The sequence below is a fragment of the Microcaecilia unicolor genome, chromosome 1, assembly GCF_901765095.1.
Source record: "Microcaecilia unicolor chromosome 1, aMicUni1.1, whole genome shotgun sequence".
In the NCBI taxonomy this organism is placed as follows: domain Eukaryota; kingdom Metazoa; phylum Chordata; class Amphibia; order Gymnophiona; family Siphonopidae; genus Microcaecilia; species Microcaecilia unicolor.
Window position 1 is genome coordinate 15,432,863 of NC_044031.1, and position 21,113 is coordinate 15,453,975.

At 45.8% G+C, this 21,113-nt stretch overlaps 2 protein-coding genes across 7 annotated transcripts in view; both read left to right on the top strand.

Moving 5' to 3' along the window:
* Window positions 1-9,233, top strand: part of LOC115463183 (gastrula zinc finger protein XlCGF7.1-like) — a 227,596-nt gene extending 218,363 nt beyond the window's left edge. For 3 of the 6 annotated variants that reach the window (XM_030193464.1, XM_030193494.1, XM_030193477.1), the window contains one exon: window positions 6,879-8,301. In XM_030193464.1, the coding sequence (XP_030049324.1) occupies window positions 6,879-7,762 (884 nt within the window). In that variant the 3' untranslated portion in view covers window positions 7,763-8,301. Of the gene's footprint in view, window positions 1-1,696; window positions 1,734-6,878; window positions 8,302-8,701 lie in introns of those variants that run through there. The other 3 variants (XR_003941011.1, XM_030193485.1, XM_030193502.1) reach the window with 3 other exon arrangements.
* Window positions 1-21,113, top strand: part of LOC115477517 — an 881,049-nt gene that overhangs the window by 754,876 nt on the left and 105,060 nt on the right.

Consider the following 21,113-nt stretch of genomic DNA (forward strand, 5'->3'; position numbering starts at 1 on the left):
TGTCTCTTCATGTCCAGTGTACAGCGCTGCGTACGTCTAGTAGCGCTATAGAAATGATAAGTACTACTACTAATCATTTGTGTAGCGCTACTAGACGTACACAGCACTATACACATTATACACAGGTACTTTCAATGTCCCTAGGGGGGCTCACAATCTAAGTTTTTGTACCTGGGGCAATGGAGGATTAAGTGACTTGCCCAGAGTCACAAGGAGCTGCAGTGGGAATCGAACCCAGGTTGCCAGGATCAACCTGCTGCCATTAACCATTAGGCTACTCCTCCATTCCGTGGTAGTAGTAGTTACACATTTCCCAGCCATTGAATATCTGGGATTAGGTCAGCCTGTGGCTGGAAGCAGCTTGCAAACCACTTACCCCTGCGAGCTGAATATTACCATGAAAATATTTCTTTGAGGACAGGGCTGGGACCAGCTCTCACAGGAAGACCGTTGGCAACCTTTATCCATTCAATCCACACTGCTTGTCAAATCAATAGGCCAGTCCAGGCCGGAATGGAGTGGAGGAGTGGCCTAGTGGTTAGGGTGGTGGACTTTGGTCCTGGGGAACTGAGGAACTGAGTTCGATTCCCACTTCAGGCACAGGCAGCTCCTTGTGACTCTGGGCAAGTCACTTAACCCTCCATTGCCCCATGTAAGCCTGCCATGAGTGGGAAAGCGCGGGATACAAATGTAACAAAAAATGTGTGTTCTGAACCAAAAAGGAAGGTTCTTTCACCAAACCGAACAATATTTACAGCAGAGGCAAACTACAGACATCACTATTTACATGAGAATCGCTCTTTCTGTTGACTTGGTCTGTCTAGAGCAGATTGTAATACAGTCCTTTATCACTTACAGTCTCTCCTAGGGACCGTGTTATGATCCTCAGCTTCCTTGAGACTCTTTGATGCCTCTTAGGTAGTTAGATTCTCTCTTTAGTGGCGCTCCTCGGAAGGTAGTGCCTCTGTTATTGATCGTTATCTCTTCATGCTTCTGGGACACTCTGCAGATCCTCTGTGACTTTATAGAACCAGGGGTCCCCTTGTGGTAAAACACAATCCCTTACAGCTGTTCCTTTGCTTCTCTGGGCTGTCGATGCTTTCACTCCACTCTCCTCCTTTGTGGTTCAAAGACTCTGTTAGACAGATAACCTTTGATCCCCTTGCTGGCCGGGGATGCAGGAGCCAAAGACAATAATTAAGACCAGGGCTGTGGGGTTTATGCTGAGCACAGGTTTCCTCCAAAAGGGGTCTTCTCCCACCATTGGAGTACTGGTCAGGAGAGCCCTCCCCTTATTCCAGAACCTGTGGGAGTATCTAAGAGTCAAAGTCCAGTATTCAGGTAGAACCAGTAGAGGTCTCTGCAAAGCACTTGGTACAGAACCTTAGGGTTTCAACGTATGTTTCTATGTTTTTACAGTTAAACCCTGGAGTCCATAAGAGAAACTGACTCTAGGCCACACATTGGGGGGAGCAAGTTCCTAGGGGCGAGGTATCCTGGTGTCCCCCTTCCATGATAACATGTCAGGAGAATAAAACTAGGTGAAATCTAGAGCATTCTGAGCACCTCCCAGTGTCCCTGAGTGTGTTTCTGGTTTGTGTTTCAGATGCGGGTGACGTTTGAGGACATCGCTGTCTCTTTTTCCCAGGAGGAGTGGGAGTATTTAGATGAAGGGCAGAAGGAGCTTTACAGGGAGGTGATGAAGGAGAATTACGAGACCCTGATGTCTCTAGGTAAGGATTCCATTAGCTGCATTTTTAGCAGATAGAAGAACTGGTTGATGGTCATTTGTCATTTTTTTTTCTACTTCTCCTCCACTCCTGTAATCAACATCATCAGGACTTGTCCAAGCCCTCCCTCTCCCTTGTGTTAGGATTGACAACACCAGGTCAACTCCATCTCCCCTTCTCTCCTCCTCCTCCAAACTTTTCTGTTCCTCTGATCCCATTCGCACCCATTCTCTGAGCTGTATCTTTTCTACTGTCATTTCCTCACCCATCCCATTCCACCATATCTTTTCCTGATGCCTTCAAACATGCAGTGATTCATGGAGCCTACCTGCCCTTCCAACTATCATCCCATTTCTCTCCTCTCTTTCTTATCCAGGCCACTGGAACGTGTTTACCACTGCTGTCTTGACTTTCTTTCATCTCAAACTGTTCTTTATCTACTACAGTCTAGAGAGAATCCACAAGCAGTGGAGAACTCAAAAGATCCCACGGGGCGTGAAACAAAAAATAAAAAAGGTGGGAGAATAAGCCAGGCTATCCAAAGTAGGAACCAAATTTTAAGAAAAACAAAGTTTATTAATCTTTAAACAAATAATGATAAAACAGTAATACATTAAAATTGACTCGACACAACGTTGTGTTTCGGCCAAAAGGCCTACATCAGGAGTCTTATTTGTCAAATTGAGATTGATATGGATAAAAGATGCAAAAGATCTGCAATAAGATCTTAAAAATGGTCTTAAGAAAGACCGTTATGCTAAATGTAACGTCTGTTTCTTTATCATTTTCTCTGAAACAGACGTTACATTTAGCATAACGGTCTTTCTTAAGACCATTTTTAAGATCTTATTGCAGATCTTTTGCATCTTTTATCCACATCTCGAGATTATTTGGATTTGTCATATCAATCTCAATTTGACAAATAAGACTCCTGATGTAGGCCTTTTGGCCGAAACACAACGTTGTGTCGAGTCAATTTTAATGTATTACTGTTTTATCATTATTTGTTTAAAGATTAATAAACTTTGTTTTTCTTAAAATTTGGTTCCTACTTTGGATAGCCTGGCTTATTCTCCCACCTTTTTTATTTTATTTTATTTTATTTTATTTTTTTTCTTTATCTACTACAGTCAGGCTTTCGCCCTCTGCATTCTACAGAAACGGCCCTTGCTAAAGTCTCCAGTGACGAGTTTCTGGTCGTATCTAAAGGGCCTCTATTCTATCCTCATCCTTCTCGATCTATCTGCTGCTTTTGACACTGTTGATCACCACCTACTCCTTGGTATGCTGTCTTCACTTGGTTTTCAGGGCTCTGCTCTTTCTTGGTTTTCTTCTTATCTTTCCAATCATACGTTTAATGAATACTCTGGTGGATCCTCTTCCACTTCTATCCCACTATCAGTTGGTGTACCTCAGGGCTCTGTCTTGGGACCTCTTCTCTCTCTCTCTACTTAATTCCCTTGATGCTCTGATCTCCTCCCATGGTTTTCAGTATCATCTTTATGCTGATGACTCCCAGACCTGCCTCTCCACACCAGAAATTTCAACTGCACTGCAGGCCCAAGTCTCAACCTGCTTGTATGACATTGCTGCTGGATATCCCACGCCATCTGAAATTAAACATGGCCAAGACTGAGCCTCGTATCGTTCCTCCTAAACCCTCCTCTCCTCTTTCCCTATTCTCTATTTATGTGGCGGAGTGGCCTAGTGGTTAGGGTGGTGGACTTTGGTCCTGAGGAACTGAGTTCGATTCCCGGCACAGGCAGCTCCTTGTGACTCTGGGCAAGTCACTTAACCCTCCATTGCCCCATGTAAGCTGCATTGAGCCTGCCATGAGTGGGAAAGCGCAGGGTACAAATGTAACAAAAATAAAATAGATACTCTTTGAGATTCTACATGGAATGTTGCTGCTATTTGAGATTCTAGATGGAATGTTGCTACTATTGGAGATTCTACATGGAATGTTGCTATTCCACTAGCAACATTCCATGTAGAAGGCTGCGCAGGCTTCTGTTTCTGTACGTGCAGGACGTCAGACTCAGAGAAGCAGAAGCCTGCGCGGCCACATTGGTGATCTGCAAGGGCCGACTTCTACATGGAATGTTGCTAGTGGAATAGCAACATTCCATGTAGAATCTCAAATAGTAGCAACAGTGGAGGAGTGGCCTAGTGGTTAGGGTGGTGGACTTTGGTCCTGGGGAACTGAGGAACTGAGTTCGATTCCCACTTCAGGCACAGGCAGCTCCTTGTGACTCTGGGCAAGTCACTTAACCCTCCATTGCCCCATGTAAGCTGCATTGAGCCTGCCATGAGTGGGAAAGCGCGGGGTACAAATGTAACAAAACAAAAAAAAACATTCTCATCCTCCCTGTCTCATCAGCTCGTAACCTTGGGGTCATCTTTGGCTCTTCTCTCTCGTTCTCTACACATGTCCAACAGACTGCTAAAAACTGCTGTTTCTTTCTCTGTAATATTACCAAAATTCATCCCTTTCTATCTGAATACACTTCCAGAACCCTTATCAGTACTGTGATCACTTCCTGCGTAGTCTACTGTAGTCTGCTCTTCCTGAGTCTCGCTAGGTGTCATTTTTGATGCTACGTTGAAACCCTCTTCTCAGTGTACGACGGTGCTAAGAAAGCAAATAGAACGTTAGGAATTATTAGGAAAGGAATGGAAAACAAAAATAAAAATGTTATAAAGCTTTTGTATAGCTCCATCGTGCGACCGCACCTTGAATACTGTGTGCAATTCTGGTCACCGTATCTCAGAAAAGATATAGTGGAATTGGAAAAGGTACAGATAAGGGCAACGAAAATGATAAAGGGGATGGGACGACTTCCCTATGAGGAAAGGCTGAAGCGGCTGGGGCTCTTCAGCTTGGAGAACAGACAGCTGAGGGGAGATATGATAGAGGTCTATAAAATAATGAGTGGAGTGGATCAGGTAGACGTGAATCATCTGCTTACTCTCCGAAAGTACTAGGACTAGGGGACACTCAATGAAGCTAGAATGTAATAAACTTAAAACAAATTGTAGAAAATATTTCTTCACTCAACCAGTAATTAAGTTCTGGAATTCATTGTCAGAGAATGTGGTAAAAGTACTTAGCTTAGCAGGGTTTAAAAAAGGTTTGGATAATTTCGTAAAAGAAAAATCCATAAGCCATTATTAAAATGGACTTGGGGAAAATCCACTGCTGATTTCTAGGATAAGCAGCATAAAATCCGTTTTGCTGTTCTGGTATCTTGCCATGCAGAAGAGTAGCCAGGTTGAGGGCGCGGGGGGCGCGGACTGCCAACAGCACCAGCGCTTAATTTAAACGCAACAGATTGCATCAAAAATAGGCACCGGCGGAAGTCCATTTGGGGGAGCGGCCGCTCCCCTGGCAACCCACCAGGAGCATCTGAGTGGAGGAGTAGCCTAATGGTTAGTGCAGCGGGCTTTGATCCTGGTAACCTGGGTTCAATATCCACTGCAGCTCTTTGTGACTCTGGATAAGTCACTTAACCTTCCATTGCCCCAGGTACAAATAAGTATGTGTATATACTATGTAAACCGCTTTGAATGTAGTTGCAAAAACCACAGAAAGGTGGTATATTGAGTCCCATTTCCCTTTCCCTATTTGAGATTCTACATGGAATGTTGCTACTATTTGAGGGAATGTTGCTGCTATTTGCGATTCCACATGGAATGTTGCTACTATTTCAGGTTCTACATGGAATGTTGCTACTATTTGAGATTTTACATGGAATGTTGCTACTATTTTTCTAAATGGAATGTTGCTACTATTTGAGATTCTACATGGAATGCTGCTACTATTTGAGATTCTGTTGTTACTATTTGAACATGGAATGTTGCTACTATTTGAGATTCTATATGGAATGTTGTTACTATTTGAGATTCTGTTGCTACTATTTGAGATTCTACATGGAATGTTGCTACTATTTGAGGGAATGTTGCTACTATTTGCGATTCCACATGGAATGTTGCTACTATCTGAGTTTGCTACTATTTGCGATTTTACATGGAATGTTGCTACTATTTGAGATTCTGTTGCTACTATTTGAGATTCTACATGGAATGTTGCTAGTGGAGGAGTAGACTAGTGGTTAGTGTAGCAGACTTTCATCCTGGGGAACTGGGTTCAATTCTCACTGCAGCTCCTTGTGACCTTGGAGAAAGTACACATTATATACAGGTACAACGTTGCGTATGTCTAGTAGCGTTATAGAAATGATTAGTAGTAGTAGTTTATAGAATGGTGCTTAGGAAGATTCACATGCAAATCCTAACTGAAGCCAATTAACTGCAATAATTGGTTGCTACTGCCCAATCATTTTTTTTTTTTTTTGTTACATTTGTACCCCGCGCTTTCCCACTCATGGCAGGCTCAATGCGGCTTACATGGGGCAATGGAGGGTTAAGTGACTTGCCCAGAGTCACAAGGAGCTGCCTGTGCCTGAAGTGGGAATCGAACTCAGTTCCTCGGTTCCCCAGGACCAAAGTCCACCACCCTAACCACTAGGCCACTCCTCCACTGTTGCTACTATTTGAGATTCTACATGGAATGTTGCTATTCCACTAGCAACATTCCATGCAGAAGCCTGCGCGGCCACATTGGTGATCTGCAAGTGCCGACTTCTACATAGTATGTTGCTACTATTGGAGATTCTACATGGAATGTTGCTATTCCACTAGCCCTTGCAGATCACCAATGTGGCTGCGCAGGCTTCTGCTTCTGTGAGTACGTGCAGGACGTCAGACTCACAGAAACAGAAGCCTGCGCAGCCTTTTACATGGAATGTTGCTAGTGGAACAGCAACATTCCATGTAGAATCTTCAATAGTATCTATTTTATTTTTGTTACATTTGTACCCTGCGCTTTCCCACTCATGGCAGGCTCAATGCGGCTTACATGGGGCAATGGAGGGTTAAGTGACTTGCCCAGAGTCACAAGGAGCTGCCTGTGCCTGAAGTGGGAATCGAACTCAGTTCCTCAGTTCCTCAGGACCAAAGTCCACCACCCTAACCACTAGGCCACTCCTCCACTGGTTATTGGCTCAAATGCACGGAAATTTGCACAGATAATATGGATGCCATATATAGAGTCCAGTGATTAATATCTGTGTCTCTTTTTATATCCAGCAGATAACGAGGTGACACAGGGAAAAGTGACAGAGGAGAACAGAAAAGAACATCCTTTACAATGGAAACTGCGCCCAAGAGATGTCGATGTTTCCCAAGGGACTGAATGGGGAAAATCTGGCAGAAGTCATCAGGAATCTCAGAAGAAACGGAGACACCCTGAAGGAGACTTACCAGATAGAGTCACTAAGTGTGAGAGAAGAGACAGGGAGCAAACAAATATCCATGAGCACCAGAGACACCTGAGAGCAGAGACACCCTTCCAAAATAAGAGTGAGCCAAAGACTTCTGACCTCCACCAGACAGCTAGGAAAGGGAAGGAATTCTTAGTGTGTGAGACCTGTGGAAAAAGCTTTAATCGAGAATGCCATTTAATATGCCACAAGAGAAACCATACTGGAGAGAGACCATTTTCATGCACTGAATGTGGTAAATGTTTCAATCGAAAGGATTCTCTAAGAATACACCAGAAAATCCACACGGGGGAGAAACCATTTCAGTGCAATGAATGTGGGAAATGGTTTCTTTTGAAACAACAATTAGCAGTACACCAGAAAATTCACACAGGCGAGAAGCCCTTCGCATGTACGGAATGTGGAAAATGTTTTGGTCTGCGGAAACAACTGGTTGTGCATCACAGAACCCACACCGGAGAAAGAGCCTTTCCGTGCACAGAATGCACTAAAGCATTCACAAGAAAGGAATGCCTAGAAAAACACCTGAGAATTCACACGGGAGAGAAACCTTTTCCATGTAAGGAATGTGGGGAGCTGTTCAGACGCAAGGATCTGTTAGCGTTACACCTGAGAAACCACCAAGGGATGCAAAAGCCAAGGGAGAAACTTTTTAAGCATGTACTAAATGTGGGAAAAGGTTCTCTGTAAAATCACAGCTGATATACCACAGTAAGATCCAACACGGGAGAGAAACCATTTAAATGTAGTGAGTGTGATAGGATCTTCAGTCAAAAGGCATGTTTGAAAATTCACTGGCGGTTGCATGATAGAGAGAAAATATTCACATGTGCTCAGTGTGTTGTATTATTCTACTCTAATTCGGATCTAGTAAAGCATCAAAAGACACACAGCAAGAAGGTGTACAGGCAGAAGAAATGACTGATAGCTGAGCTCCTGGCCAGTATCATAAGATACACCTAACACCCAAATCAGAACATATGATGTTCGGTAAGAGTAGGATGGCTATAACCTGCTTAAAGAGCGTTAAACATTGATGCACAAAACTGTGCTATTTTGTGCTCTGGAAAAATATTTAATGGCTGTCCAGAATTAGTGCTATCAGGGTACAGAAATTTTTATCACGGCTGTATATTCATGTATATAAATTGCGACCAACTTTTTACTAAGGTGCGTCGAAAAATGGGCTGTGCTAGTGTAGGCGCGCGTTTTGGGCTTGCACAGATCCATTTTTCAGCGCGCCTGTTAAGAAAAGGCCTTTTTAAAATTTTTGCCGAAAATGGACGTGCGGCAAAAATTGGTGCACGTCCATTTTGGGTCTGAGACCTTACCGCCAGCCAATGACTTTAGCGGTAAGGTCTCACGCGTTAATTGTGCGGTAATAGTCTGATGCGCATAGAATGACGATTACTGCCCGGTTTCTGCCACACGCCAGAAAATAAAAATTATTTTCCGCCGCTTGTAGCGGACGCACATCAAAAATGAAATTACCGCAAGGGCTGCGCGCGTTAGCTGGGCCATAACTCAAAATTGGCAGCTTAGTGAAAGGGCCCCTGAATGTAATCTGTTAAAGGTTGTTCATGCGTTGGTAACAAGCAGGTTAGATTACTGTAATTCTCTTTTTTCTAGGACTGAGTAAAACTGGCTTGCACAGACGGCAACTGGTGCAAAACACAGCGTCCAGACTTGAAGCAGAAAGTTTGATCATATCACGCCTGACTTTCTGTGACAGCTTGTGTAGCCTTTAAGACATTATGTTTGAAATGCAACGCTTCTCATTCGAACCTTCCGGACTATCTTTTGAAGAAGTTAAAGAGATATGGACCTCAGCGGTCACTTTGTTCATCTCAGAATGGCCTTCTTCAGCTTCCAGCTCGGGATCTGATAAAACGTTCAGCCACCAGAAAGAGAGTGTTCTCCTATACTGCACCTTCTCTTTGGAACTGACAAAATTTGTAATGCTCCTGCCTATCTGGCTTTTCGTAAAGCTTTTGAAAATGTAGTTTTACTGACAATACTTTGCTTAAGTAAGATATGGAACTCATGATTTGATGAAGATTGGTAATGCTCCTTTTTGAGTTATTGTTGTTTTTAATATATATTGTGATTTTATGCTGTATTGGATGTGCTGATTGTAAGCCGACTTTACACTTCGGTAAAAGGCAGTGTCTTAAAATCAATAAATCAAGTCAAATGAAATTAAACTATGCCTAATACTTTGTCCCCTTAGTAAGAATTACTGCAGACCTGGGACACTTCACCACAGCAAAATGACCCCAGTCACAATTAGCATAGATATTGTAGCAGAATGAGACCAGAACAGCTTAGTATGACGACTTTTAAATGAAAGAACCGGAATAAATCACATCCAGTACCATGCGGCCCAAATTTATTACTTGGAGAATTGAACCATCAGTGACACAAGACTGCAAGAGGGTTCATTCAAAAGTGAAGGGTCGTAGCCATCAAAAAACCGAACTTTGTTCAGATGGGGGATTACCTCAAGCAGGGCCAGTCTTAGCAATTGCCCCGCCTGCACCTGCCACCATAAGCCATTAGAGTTTAAAAGGAGTTTTAGAGCTCTTGGAACCCCACCTCACCCCATACCTCGATGTGCATCCACGTTTCAGTAGAGAGTGGCAGACAGCGGTAGCGATTTTCATATCCCGTCAGCTGCTAAGCCCAGAGCCTCCTTGCTGTTGCATCCTGCCTTTGCGGAAGTAGGAACTGACATCAAAAGGGGGTGGGACGCAGCAGCAAGGAGACTCTGGCCTTGGCAGCTGACGGGATATGAAAATCACTGCCTGATACTCTCTACTGAAATGTGGATGCACATTAAGGTACGGAGCAGGGAGGTGTTCCGAGACAGGAGGACAGATGTGCCAGAGATACGGGGCCCCTAGGAGCGCTGGGCCCTGTTCGACCGCCCCTGCCTAAGACCAGCCCTGACTTCAAGGAGCTGTCTGGATGGAAATTCCAGAGTTTACATGTTGAGTGAAGAAATATTACTTATGTTAGCTATTGAGGTTAATTGGCATCAGTTAGAATTTGTATGCACATCTGGCTGAATGTTATTTTTTGAGAGGGCACATAACTCCCGTCGCGTGTATCTGAAAAGGTGTGGCCATGGGAGGGGCATGGACATGTCAGGGACGTTCCAAAAAGCTGCATGCAGACTTCTAGAATGCGGATTCAGCACATCCAACTTGGGGGGGGGGGGGGGGGGCAAACAGGGCAGCTGCCCTGGACTTCACAGCTCCAGGGGGCTATGCGGTCCAGGCATCTCTTCCCCTTCTCCCCTCCACAGTCCGTCTCCTCCTCCCTTCTTGATCTTCTTTAAAAATGTATTTCCCTTCTCAGAGGGGCCCCGGCATGGCAGCCATTCTCTCATGACCTCTTTATCTCTCATAACCTTCATCTGCTTGCCCTAACTGAAATCTGGCTTCACCCTGAAGACTCTGTTTCAATTGCGGCCCTATGTCATGGAGGTTATCTCTTCTCCCATACTCCTCGCTCTGTCACTTTCCACTGCGACTGTCCCTGATGCCTTCAAACATGCCATGGTCACCCCACTCCTCAAAAAACCTTCTCTGAATCCTACCTCTCCTTCCAACTATCGCCCCATCTCCCTCCTCCCTTTCTTATCCAAGATACTAGAACGTGCTGTCCACCGTTGCTGCCTCGACATTCTTTCTTCTCAACCTATTCTTGATCCACTCCAATCTGGCTTTCGTCCCCTTCATTCAACTGAAACAGCAATTGCTAAAGTCTCCAATTATCTATTCCTGGCTAAATCATATTCCTGGCCAAATCCAAAGGGCTCTATTCTATCCTCCTCCTTCTCGATCTTTCTGCTGCTTTTGACACTGTTGATCACAGCCTACTCCTTGACACGCTATCCTCACTTGGATTTCAGAATTCTGCTCTCTCATGGTTTTCTTCCTATCTCTCACAGCGTTCTTTTAGTGTATGCTCTGGTGGATCCTCCTCTTCCTCTATCCCGCTGTCAGTGGGTGTACCTCAAGGATCCGTCCTAGGACCTCTCCTTTTCTCCATCTATACTTCCTCCCTAGGTGCTCTGATCTCTTCCCACGGTTTTCACTATCACCTTTACGCTGATGACTCCCAGATCTACCTCGCCACACCAGAAATCTCGGAAGAAATCCAGTCCAAGGTATCTGCCTGCCTCTCTGACATTGCTACCTGGATGTTTCACCGCCACCTGAAGCTCAATATGTCCAAAACTGAGCTCCTTATCTTCCCACCTAAACCAACCTCCCCTTCCCCCATTCTCTATTTCTGTCGACAACACGCTCATTCTTCCTGTCTCATCTGCTCGTAACCTTGGAATCATCTTTGACTCCTCCCTCTCCTTCTCTGCACATATCCAACAGATTGCTAAAACCTGTCGTTTCTTCCTTTATAATATCGCCAAAATTCGCCCTTTCCTTTCTGAACACGCTATCAGAACCCTCATCCATACTCTTGTAAATATAGAGAAGAAAAGAAGCTTTTACCTTGTCCTCCCCCCCCCCCCCCCCCCCTCTTTCCTGGCACCTTTTGTTAGAATGCTTAAAGTGTTTAGAATGCTCCAGCACTGCTATAAAACAAAGAACTCTGGTGTCCATAAATGCTAGATGTGTGTTTATAAGGTTTCAGCAGTTTGTAACTGTGAGAGAAGGGCAGACTTGTTATAAATCTTCCGATTGGCTGTCTAAGAACACAGTACAAGGCTCCTGATTTGCTGGCTAAGGTACCCAAAGCTAGCTGGGGAGGGACAGTGTGTGAGATAGCCAATAGGAGCCAGGATCTGCTAAGAGGCACGAATTTGGACCAATTAGGGGGCAGGAGGAGTGGAACAAAGAAAAAAAAAGTTTTTACAGTACAGCAGAAGCTGCCTGGGAACAAAGAGAGGCACAGCAAGGCAATCAAGGCTACAGACAAAGAAAGGTGGCTGAAAGCATGGCCTGAGAGAAGAAATCGGACTCAGGCAGAGAGGGGCATGCTCAGGCAGGCTGGATGAGGATAAGATCCAATCAAGGCAAGAAGAGGCAGCTGCAGGCTGACAGAGGACCCACTGATGAGCTCCAGATGAAGAGAGAGCTGGTGAGTCCTGAAGAAATACGGGCACTCAGGCAGAGAGAGCAGCAGAGGGGAAAGAGAAGGGGGTCTGGAGTGTGTTGGGAGCAGTGCAGAGCGGAAGAGAGGGAGAGCAGCTTGGCATTGTTGCTGGCTCTTAGCTTGTCCTCTGTGTCTCCCTGCTCTCTGCAAGATGCCCCCTTCCCAGGAAAGAGGGGGGGGGAGGACAAGGTAAAAGCTTCTTTTCTTCTCTATATTTACACTTCTCCCGGGGTACACAAATGTTGCCCCCAACATTTCTCCCAATACTTCATCAGATAACATTACATTCACAGTTCTAGGTTAGGCACATCACAGTAACACTTCTCACATTACTATGCCTGTCTCAATACAGGTAGTAATTGTCTGACAGATACCTGGAAGGATTCCCTTTATTTGATCGGGAGGACCTCCTGGGGGGATACAGGTATTCAGGAGGGCCAACACCAGCATCCTCTCCTATTACTTCGGGTTCTACTTCCCCCTTTACATCAGGCTCAATTTCTAAATCTGGCACTTCTCTGTTTGGGACTACATCTTCTCCTGCAACGTAAGTACCAGGCTCTCCCAACAACACATACAGTACACTGTCATTGTCATCATCATCATCAGTATCTTCAATATCAGATATCTCAGGTAACCTCAAGGTGGACCCTAAATCACACATGGCATTGGGTAACACCCTCATCACCTCTCACTTAGATTACTGCAACTTGCTTCTCACAGGTCTTCCACTCAGCCATCTCTCTCCTCTTCAATCTGTTCAGAATTCTGCTGCACGACTAATATTTAGCCAAAGTCGTTATGCCCATATCAGCCCTCTCCTGAAGTCACTCCCACTGGCTCCCTATCCGTTTCCGTATAAAATTCAAGCTCCTCTTATTAATTTATAAGTGCATTCACTCTGCAGCCCCTCACTACCTCTCCACCCTCATCTCTCCCTACACTCCTCTCAGGAACTCCGTTCACTAGGCAAATCTCTCCTAGTTGCACCTTTCTCCTCCATAGCTAACTCCAGACTCCGTTCCTTTTGTCTCGCCGCACCTTATGCCTGGAATGGGCTTCCTGAGCCGTTACGACTAGCTCCATCCCTGGCCGCCTTCAAATCCGGGCTAAAGGCCTACCTGTTTGATGCTGCTTTTGACTCCTAACTTGTCACTTGCACATAACCTTTATCTTGTCTTCCTCTCTCCAATAGCCCCTTTCCCTATGTGTTCTTCTGTCTGTCTAAACCTTATCCTTATTGGTCCTATCTGTCTGTCCTGATGTAGATTGCAAGCTCTTTGAGCAGGGACTGTCTTTTCTTCATGTTCGATTGTGAAGCGCTGCGTACGACTGGTAGCGCTATAGAAATGATTTATAGTAGTAGTATCCCAAATAAGTTTGAGTTCAATGTGGCTTACAATAAACAGTAATGGATACATAACAAAGAATAATGCATATATACCCAACTGGGCATTTAAAAGATTGTCCTTTAATGATACCACATGTTCAGAAATCCTAGTACAGGCCAGTGGTGTACCAAGGGGGGTGGGGGTGGTCCGCCCCGGGTGCATGCCACTGGGGGGGGTGCCACGCGCCTGTCGGCTCCGCTTGTTCTCTGCTCCCTCTGCACTGGAACAGGTTCCTGTTCCGGGGCAGAGGGAGCAGGGAACGAGCGAAGCTGACAGGCGCGCGGCATCCCCCCCCCTCCAGCAGGTAATGCACCCGGGGCTGTCCTTTCGCCGGGGGGGGGGGGAGCTGCACCCCGGGGGGGGGGGGGGCACATGCATCGGCGATCCGCCCCGGGTGTCAGCCACCCTAGGAACGTCACTGGTACAGGCAGTTATTCAAAGATTATCACATGCGCATCCATCACATTGCAAAAGTAAACAACAACTTCTACAGAGTACATCCAAAATTTAATGTTTATTTCATTTCTAGCTTCCAAAATTCCAGACAGTAGATGTACAGATCCGTATATTGCACAAGCCGGCATGTTTGAAAATATAGTGAGATTAATAAAAATGCTACAAGCAATAAAGAAGGACAATTTGAATGCATAGGTTTACTTGCTTTGAGTGTACGAGAATGACGACTGCGCGGGGAAGGGGAAACTTAGATTATCCTAATTGGCTTCAACCTTTTGACGTCACTTGGTCTCCTACCTATTAAACCTCCGTGGTGCTGCCTGTCTCTGCACTCATTTACTGCATGTGCCGCCCAGTAAGTGACTCTAGGATGTAACTCACAACAAGGAGGTTAGACTGAGAACACAGCACGCAAGTAGAGGGAAACCACGCCCCTCCCATTGATTGGTCACAAGACTCAGGCAAGGGGAGTGGAGGACAGGAAGATCCCGCCCCTCCGACACTGTGATTTGTCACGTTCCAACTAGGGTGGTCCTAATTGTCCAGTAGTTCCTGTTGCTGCTTCTCTCCACGAGGAGACCCTGATTCCCATTCCCAGCACTGACCCAACCAAGCCCAGATCTGCCCCCAGGGATGAAGGGAGTCAGGGCTGAAGCTGGAGAGAAGGGCAGGAGGATGGCTCTTGGGGTTTGTGCTGAGCAGGTAGGAGACTGGCAGGAGGTGGGCAGCAGGGGATGCAGTGCCAGGCAATGCCACACACACAGAAGAAGAAATGAGCCTGGCACTACTCAATCCATTCCCTGCTGTAGCCCCTCAGGCTCTTCTTCCTCATTCTCCTCCCCTCACTGGCAGGAGGTGGGCAGCAGGGGATGCAGTGCCAGGCAATGCCACACACACACAGAAGAAATGAGCCTGGCACTGCTCAATCCATTCTCTCCTGTAGCCCCTCAGGCTCTTCTTCCTCATTCTCCTCCCCTCACTGGCAGGAGGTGGGCAGCAGGGGCTGCAGTGCCAGGCAATGCCACACACACACAAGAAGAATCAATCCATTCCCTGCTGTAGCACCTCAGGCTCTTCTTTCTCATTCTCCTCCCCTCACTAGCAGGAGGTGGGCAGCAGGAGATGCAGTGCCAGGCAATGCCACACACACAAGAAGAAATGAGCCTGGCACTGCTCAATCCATTCCCTGCATTAGCCCCTAAGGCTCTTCTTCCTCATTCTCCTCCCCTCACTGGCAGGAGGTGGGCAGCAGGGGATGCAGTGCCAGGCAATGCCACACACACACAAGAAGAAATGAGCCTGGCACTGCTCAATCCATTTCCTGCATTAGCCCCTAAGGCTCTTCTTCCTCATTCTCCTCCCCTCACTGGCAGGAGGTGGGCAGCAGGGGATGCAGTGCCAGGCAATGCCACACACACACAAGAAGAAATGAGCCTGGCACTGCTCAATCCATTCCCTGATTCTCCCCTCACATTTTCCCACCAATTTGCAGGTCATTCTGTTGAGATAGAAACATAGTAACATATAGTAAATGGCGGCAGAAAAAGACCTGCATGGTCCATCCAGTCTGTCCAACAAGATAAACTCATATGTGCTATTTATTTATTGCATTTGTATCCCACATTTTCCCACCTTTTTGCGGGCTACTTTTTGTGTATACCTTACCTTGATTTGTACCTGTCCCTTTCAGGGCACAGACTGTATAAGTCTGCCCAGCACTATCCCCGCCTCCCAACCACCAGCCCCGCCTCCCGCCACCGGCTCTGCCACCCAATCTCGGCTAAGCTCCTTAGGATCCATTCCTTCTGAACAGGATTCCTTTATGTTTATCCCACGCGTGTTTGAATTCCGTTACCGTTTTCATTTCCACCACCTCCCGCGGGAGGGCATTCCAAGCATCCACTACTCTCTCCGTGAAGAAATACTTCCTGACATTTTTCTTGAGTCTGCCCCCCTTCAATCTCATTTCATGTCCTCTCGTTCTACCGCCTTCGCACCTCCGGAAAAGGTTCGTTTGCGGATTAATACTTTTCAAATATTTGAACGTCTGTATTATATCACCCCTGTTTCTCCTTCCAGAGTATACATGTTCAGGTCATCAAGTCTCTCCTCATATGTCTTGGAACGCAAATCCTTTACCATTCTTATAGCTTTTCTTTGCACCGCTTCAATTCTTTTTACATCCTTCGCAAGGTACAGCCTCCAAAACTGAACACAATACTCTAGGCAGGGCCTCACCAACGACTTATACAGGGGCATTTGTTACATTGCTGGTTTACCAGAATAAGTTGCCAATGTGAATAAGAAATATTAAAGAATTTAAAAAAGAGCTCGGGACATGGATATTTATGCCGACTTACAGCTTGGATGATGAATGATGGTCTAGTAGTATTTGTTTCAGTATTTTGTGTTTGAAGATATTTTGTAATTTTGTTAGTAATTTTAAGTTTGCCTTTAAATTACGTATGTGATTATGTAATCTGTGGAGAATCCAGCTTTCGCCCCCTACACTCGACAGAAACGGCACTATCTAAAGTCAGCAATGACCTGTTCCTCGCCAAATCCAAAGGTAACTACTCCATCCTCATCCTCCTTGACCTATCCGCCGCTTTTGACACTGTCAATCACAACTTACTTCTTGACACACTGTCCTCTTTTGGGTTTCAGGGCTCTGTCCTCTCCTGGTTCTCCTCTTATCTCTCCCATTGTACCTTCAGAGTACACTCTCATGGTTCGTCCTCCACCACTATCCCGCTCTCTGTTGGAGTTCCTCAAGGATCTGTCCTTGGACCCCTTCTATTTTCAATCTACACCTCTTCCCTGGGCTCGCTGATCTCATCTCATGGTTTCCACTATCATCTTTATGCTGACGTCACCCAGCTTTATCTCTCCACACCAGACATCACTGCGGAAACCCAGGCCAAAGTATCGGCCTGCTTATCCGACATTGCTGCCTGGATGTCCAACCGCCACCTGAAACTGAACATGGCCAAGACCGAACTTATTGTCTTCCCACCCAAACCCACTTCTCCTCTCCCTCCACGCTCTATCTCAGTTGATAACACCCTCATCGACCCCGTCTCATCTGCCCGCAACCTCGGTGTCATCTTCGACTCCTCCCTCTCCTCTGCGCATATCCAGCAGATAGCCAAGACCTGTCGCTTCTTCCTCTATAACATTAGCAAAATTCGCTTTTTCCTCTCTGAGTACACCACCCGAACTCTCATCCACTCTCTCATTACCTCTCGCCTTGACTACTGCAACCTACTCCTCACTGGCCTCCCACTTAGCCATCTATCCCCCCTTCAATCCGTTCAGAACTCTGCTGCACGTCTTATCTTCCGCCTCGACCGATATACTCACATCACCCCTCTCCTCAAATCACTTCACTGGCTTCTGATCAGGTACCGCTTACAGTTCAAGCTTCTCCTACTAACCTACAAATGCACTCGATCTGCAGCCCCTCCTTACCTCTCTACCCTCATCTCCCCTTACGTTCCTACCCATAACCTCCGCTCTCAAGACAAATCCCTCCTTTCAGTACCCTTCTCCACCACCGCCAACTTTGGAACAAACTCCCTGAGCCCATACGCCAGGCCCCCTCCCTGCCCATCTTCAAATCATTGCTCAAAGCCCACCTCTTCAATGTCGCCTTCGGCACCTAACCACTACACCTCTACTCAGGAAATCTAGACTGCCCCAACTTGACATTTCGTCATTTAGATTATCAATAGAAATCAAACAAAATAAAACATGGAAAAGAAAATAAGATGATACCTTTTTTTATTGGACATAACTTAATACACTTCTTGATTAGCTTTCGAAGGTTGCCCTTCTTCGTCAGATCGGAAATAAGCTAGCACATTTGCTTATTTCCGATCTGACGAAGAAGGGCAACCTTCGAAAGCTAATCAAGAAATGTATTAAGTTATGTCCAATAAAAAAGGTATCATCTTATTTTCTTTTCCATGTTTTATTTTGTTTGATTTCTATTGATAACCTTAAGAGTGGACTAACACGGAGCCTACCACACTCGTCATTTATGTTTAAATCTTTTTTATTGAGAACAACAACAATTGTACATGTTATAGAATGAAAGGTATCCAACCAAATATCAATGTGCTAATTCAAATCAGCTTGTTAACATTTTACTTTTTCCCCCCCTCCTCTTCCCATCCCCTCTCCCTCCCCCCCCCCCTCTCCCCTCAAGCTATGAACAAAACCAGCTTCAAACAGTGCTACCATCCGTCGGGTAACTCGTTCAGGTATTAAGAATAAGAAAACTCTTCCTCCTGAGGCAGTAGATTAAAAGCACGACCTGCTACCTAGGGCCTTGTTTCTTATAGCCCTTCGTCTAGCATCTCCACCTTTACATGAGTCGTACAGCTTTATTGTTCACATCAACACCCTTAAAGGCTAAAACAGTTCCCATATGATCAGTTGTCGGCGGTGTATGTCTCAGCATCATCCCCCCTCCTCTTCCCTCCCTCCCCTCCCTCTCCCCTCCCCCAATACTTCTCCCAACCGCACCATTCACTCTTATCTCCACATTCATCCCCATTCACTCCAACTCATTCAATACCTGACTTCTAACTCTGGGCGCTACTACATTCAGATATGCTGTCCAAATTTTTATGAAATGTTTCCTTCTTTTGGGAGTAAATCTCGCACCTCTGGCCTCCCACATCATAAGCGCATGCAGTTTATTCCTCCAATACCAATAGGAGGGCGGTATGTCCATTAACCAATGATTCAATATGCATTTCTTCCCCAAAATGCAAGACTTACTCAGAAATAGCTTCTCTTCTGTTGTTCCCCGTGCCCACACTCTTGGCGAGCTAAACATGATTCGTTCAAAAGTGAACTGTATTCTATACCCCAGAATCCTCGATACAAACCGGGCAAGAGCTGTCCAGAAACCCCGAATTCGCTGACACTGCCATAACCCATGTGCCAAAGAAGGCATGGCCACTCCACACTTCCTGCATCTATCGGCCTCCACTATCCCTGCATGCCATGCTTGCTTACCCGAGAAGTATGCTCTATGTATTGTTCTAAAATGACATTCTTGCAGTTCTGCACTATGCACTACTCCTGTCATCCCTTTAAGTGCTATTATCACCTTCTCCATAGCAAGTGAACTTCCCAGCTCTTGTTCCCATCTCCCCACTACCTCCTTGACCTCTTTGGGGGGTTTTAAGTCCCTCAGCGCCTTGTGAAACCAGGAGATTGATGTTTGCCCTATTGCATCCCCTTTCAGAAAATCCCTAACCTTCTTCCCAAACTCCAATGTGAGTGCAGGTCTGGGCAAGCTTCTGAAATAGTGTTCCAGTTGTAAATAGGCCAATCTCGCCAATGAGCCTCCTGCGCACCTCCTTTCAAACTCCCCATAGGGCAGCAGCGACCCATCCACCTGAAGAAAACTCTCCAGTAATGTCACTCCCTGTCGCTCCATGTCTTTAAAGATTCGGTTTTCCCTGCCCGCCGGGAAATCTACATTCCCCACTATCGTTAACAACACACTGGCCTCAGGGTCCTGCCCCCAGAGACCCAACAGCATCCTCCAGGCGTATCGTAGAGGTTGTAAAAGCACACTATCTTGGAAAGGAGTTGGTATCTTCACTTTTCTAGTGTGTAATAAGCAATTTAAAGACCATGGTCGAAACAAAGCTTGTTCCCAACTTATGTCAGTGTATGTTGTCGAGTGCAAGACCCAATCTCGCAAGTGTCTAGCCATGCAAGCCCAGTTATAATCTTTTAAATCAGGCATGCCTAATCCACCTTCACGTTGAGTCCCATACACATACTTCCACTTCATTTTCGATTTTTTCCCTGCCCAGCAAAACCATGCTATGTGCCTCTGCAGAATTTTCAGATCTCTGACCAGCAGCTTGATAGGCAAGATCTGCAACATGTACAGCCATTTCGGGAATATGACCATGCGATATAAATGAATTCTACCTAGAAGAGACAGCGGCAAGGAAACCCAAGCTGTTAATTGTGCTTTAGTTTCCCCAATTAATCGAGGGACATTAATTTTATATAAATGTGCCGGGTCCATCGACAGTTGCACTCCCAAATACTTAAATTCCATGTGCGCCTGGCGAATCTTTGACCTACTCCAAATCTCTGGATCTACCCCAGCACTGATTAAGGCTTCTGATTTCTCTAGATTCAGTTTGAGGCCCGCAAAATCCCCATATTCCCCTATACTTTCCAACAACCGGGGCAATGATTTCTTCGGTTCCGTTATCAACGCCAGTAAATCATCTGCAAATGCTGCGGTTTTAAATTCCTGATCCAGGATCCGAACGCCTTTAATTTCTACATTGCTGTTAATTTCCCGCAATAGCGGGTCCAGGGTCAATACAAACAGCAGCGGCGAAAGCGGGCATCCCTGTCGGGTGCCCCGCCTTATATCAAACCAGTCGGAGAATAACCCATTGACACTAATTCGCGCCTTAGGATCCGTATATAATGTCTTTACAGCTTTTTCGAAAAAACCTTTTATGCCATAGGCCGTTAAGATCTCAAACAGAAAGCCCCAGTCCACTCTGTCAAAGGCCTTTTCGGCATCAAAGCTTATTAACATGGCTTGCAAACCTTCGTCCCTCACTCTCTCCAGTGCCCCAAGTATTCGTCTCAGATTCTTAACCACTTTTCGACCTTTCACGAAACCCACCTGTGATTCTTCCAGCAATGTCGGCAAAAACCGGGCCAGTCTATTCGCCAGAATCTTAGCTAGAAATTTCGTCTCCGAGTTCAGCAAAGAAATAGGTCGGTACGATTCCGGTAAGTGTGCCTGCTTATGTGGCTTCAGTATTACCGTAATATTAGCCTTATTCATATGTTCAGGCATCTGCCCCCTTCTAACCACTTCATTGAATACTTCTGCTAGTTGTCGTCCAATTCCTGGTCTAAGGCCATCCGGCCCAGGTGTCTTCCCCAGGGAACTCTGCTGCACTAAGTACATAAGTACATAAGTAGTGCCATACTGGGAAAGACCAAAGGTCCATCTAGCCCAGCATCCTGTCACCGACAGTGGCCAATCCAGGTCAAGGGCACCTGGCACG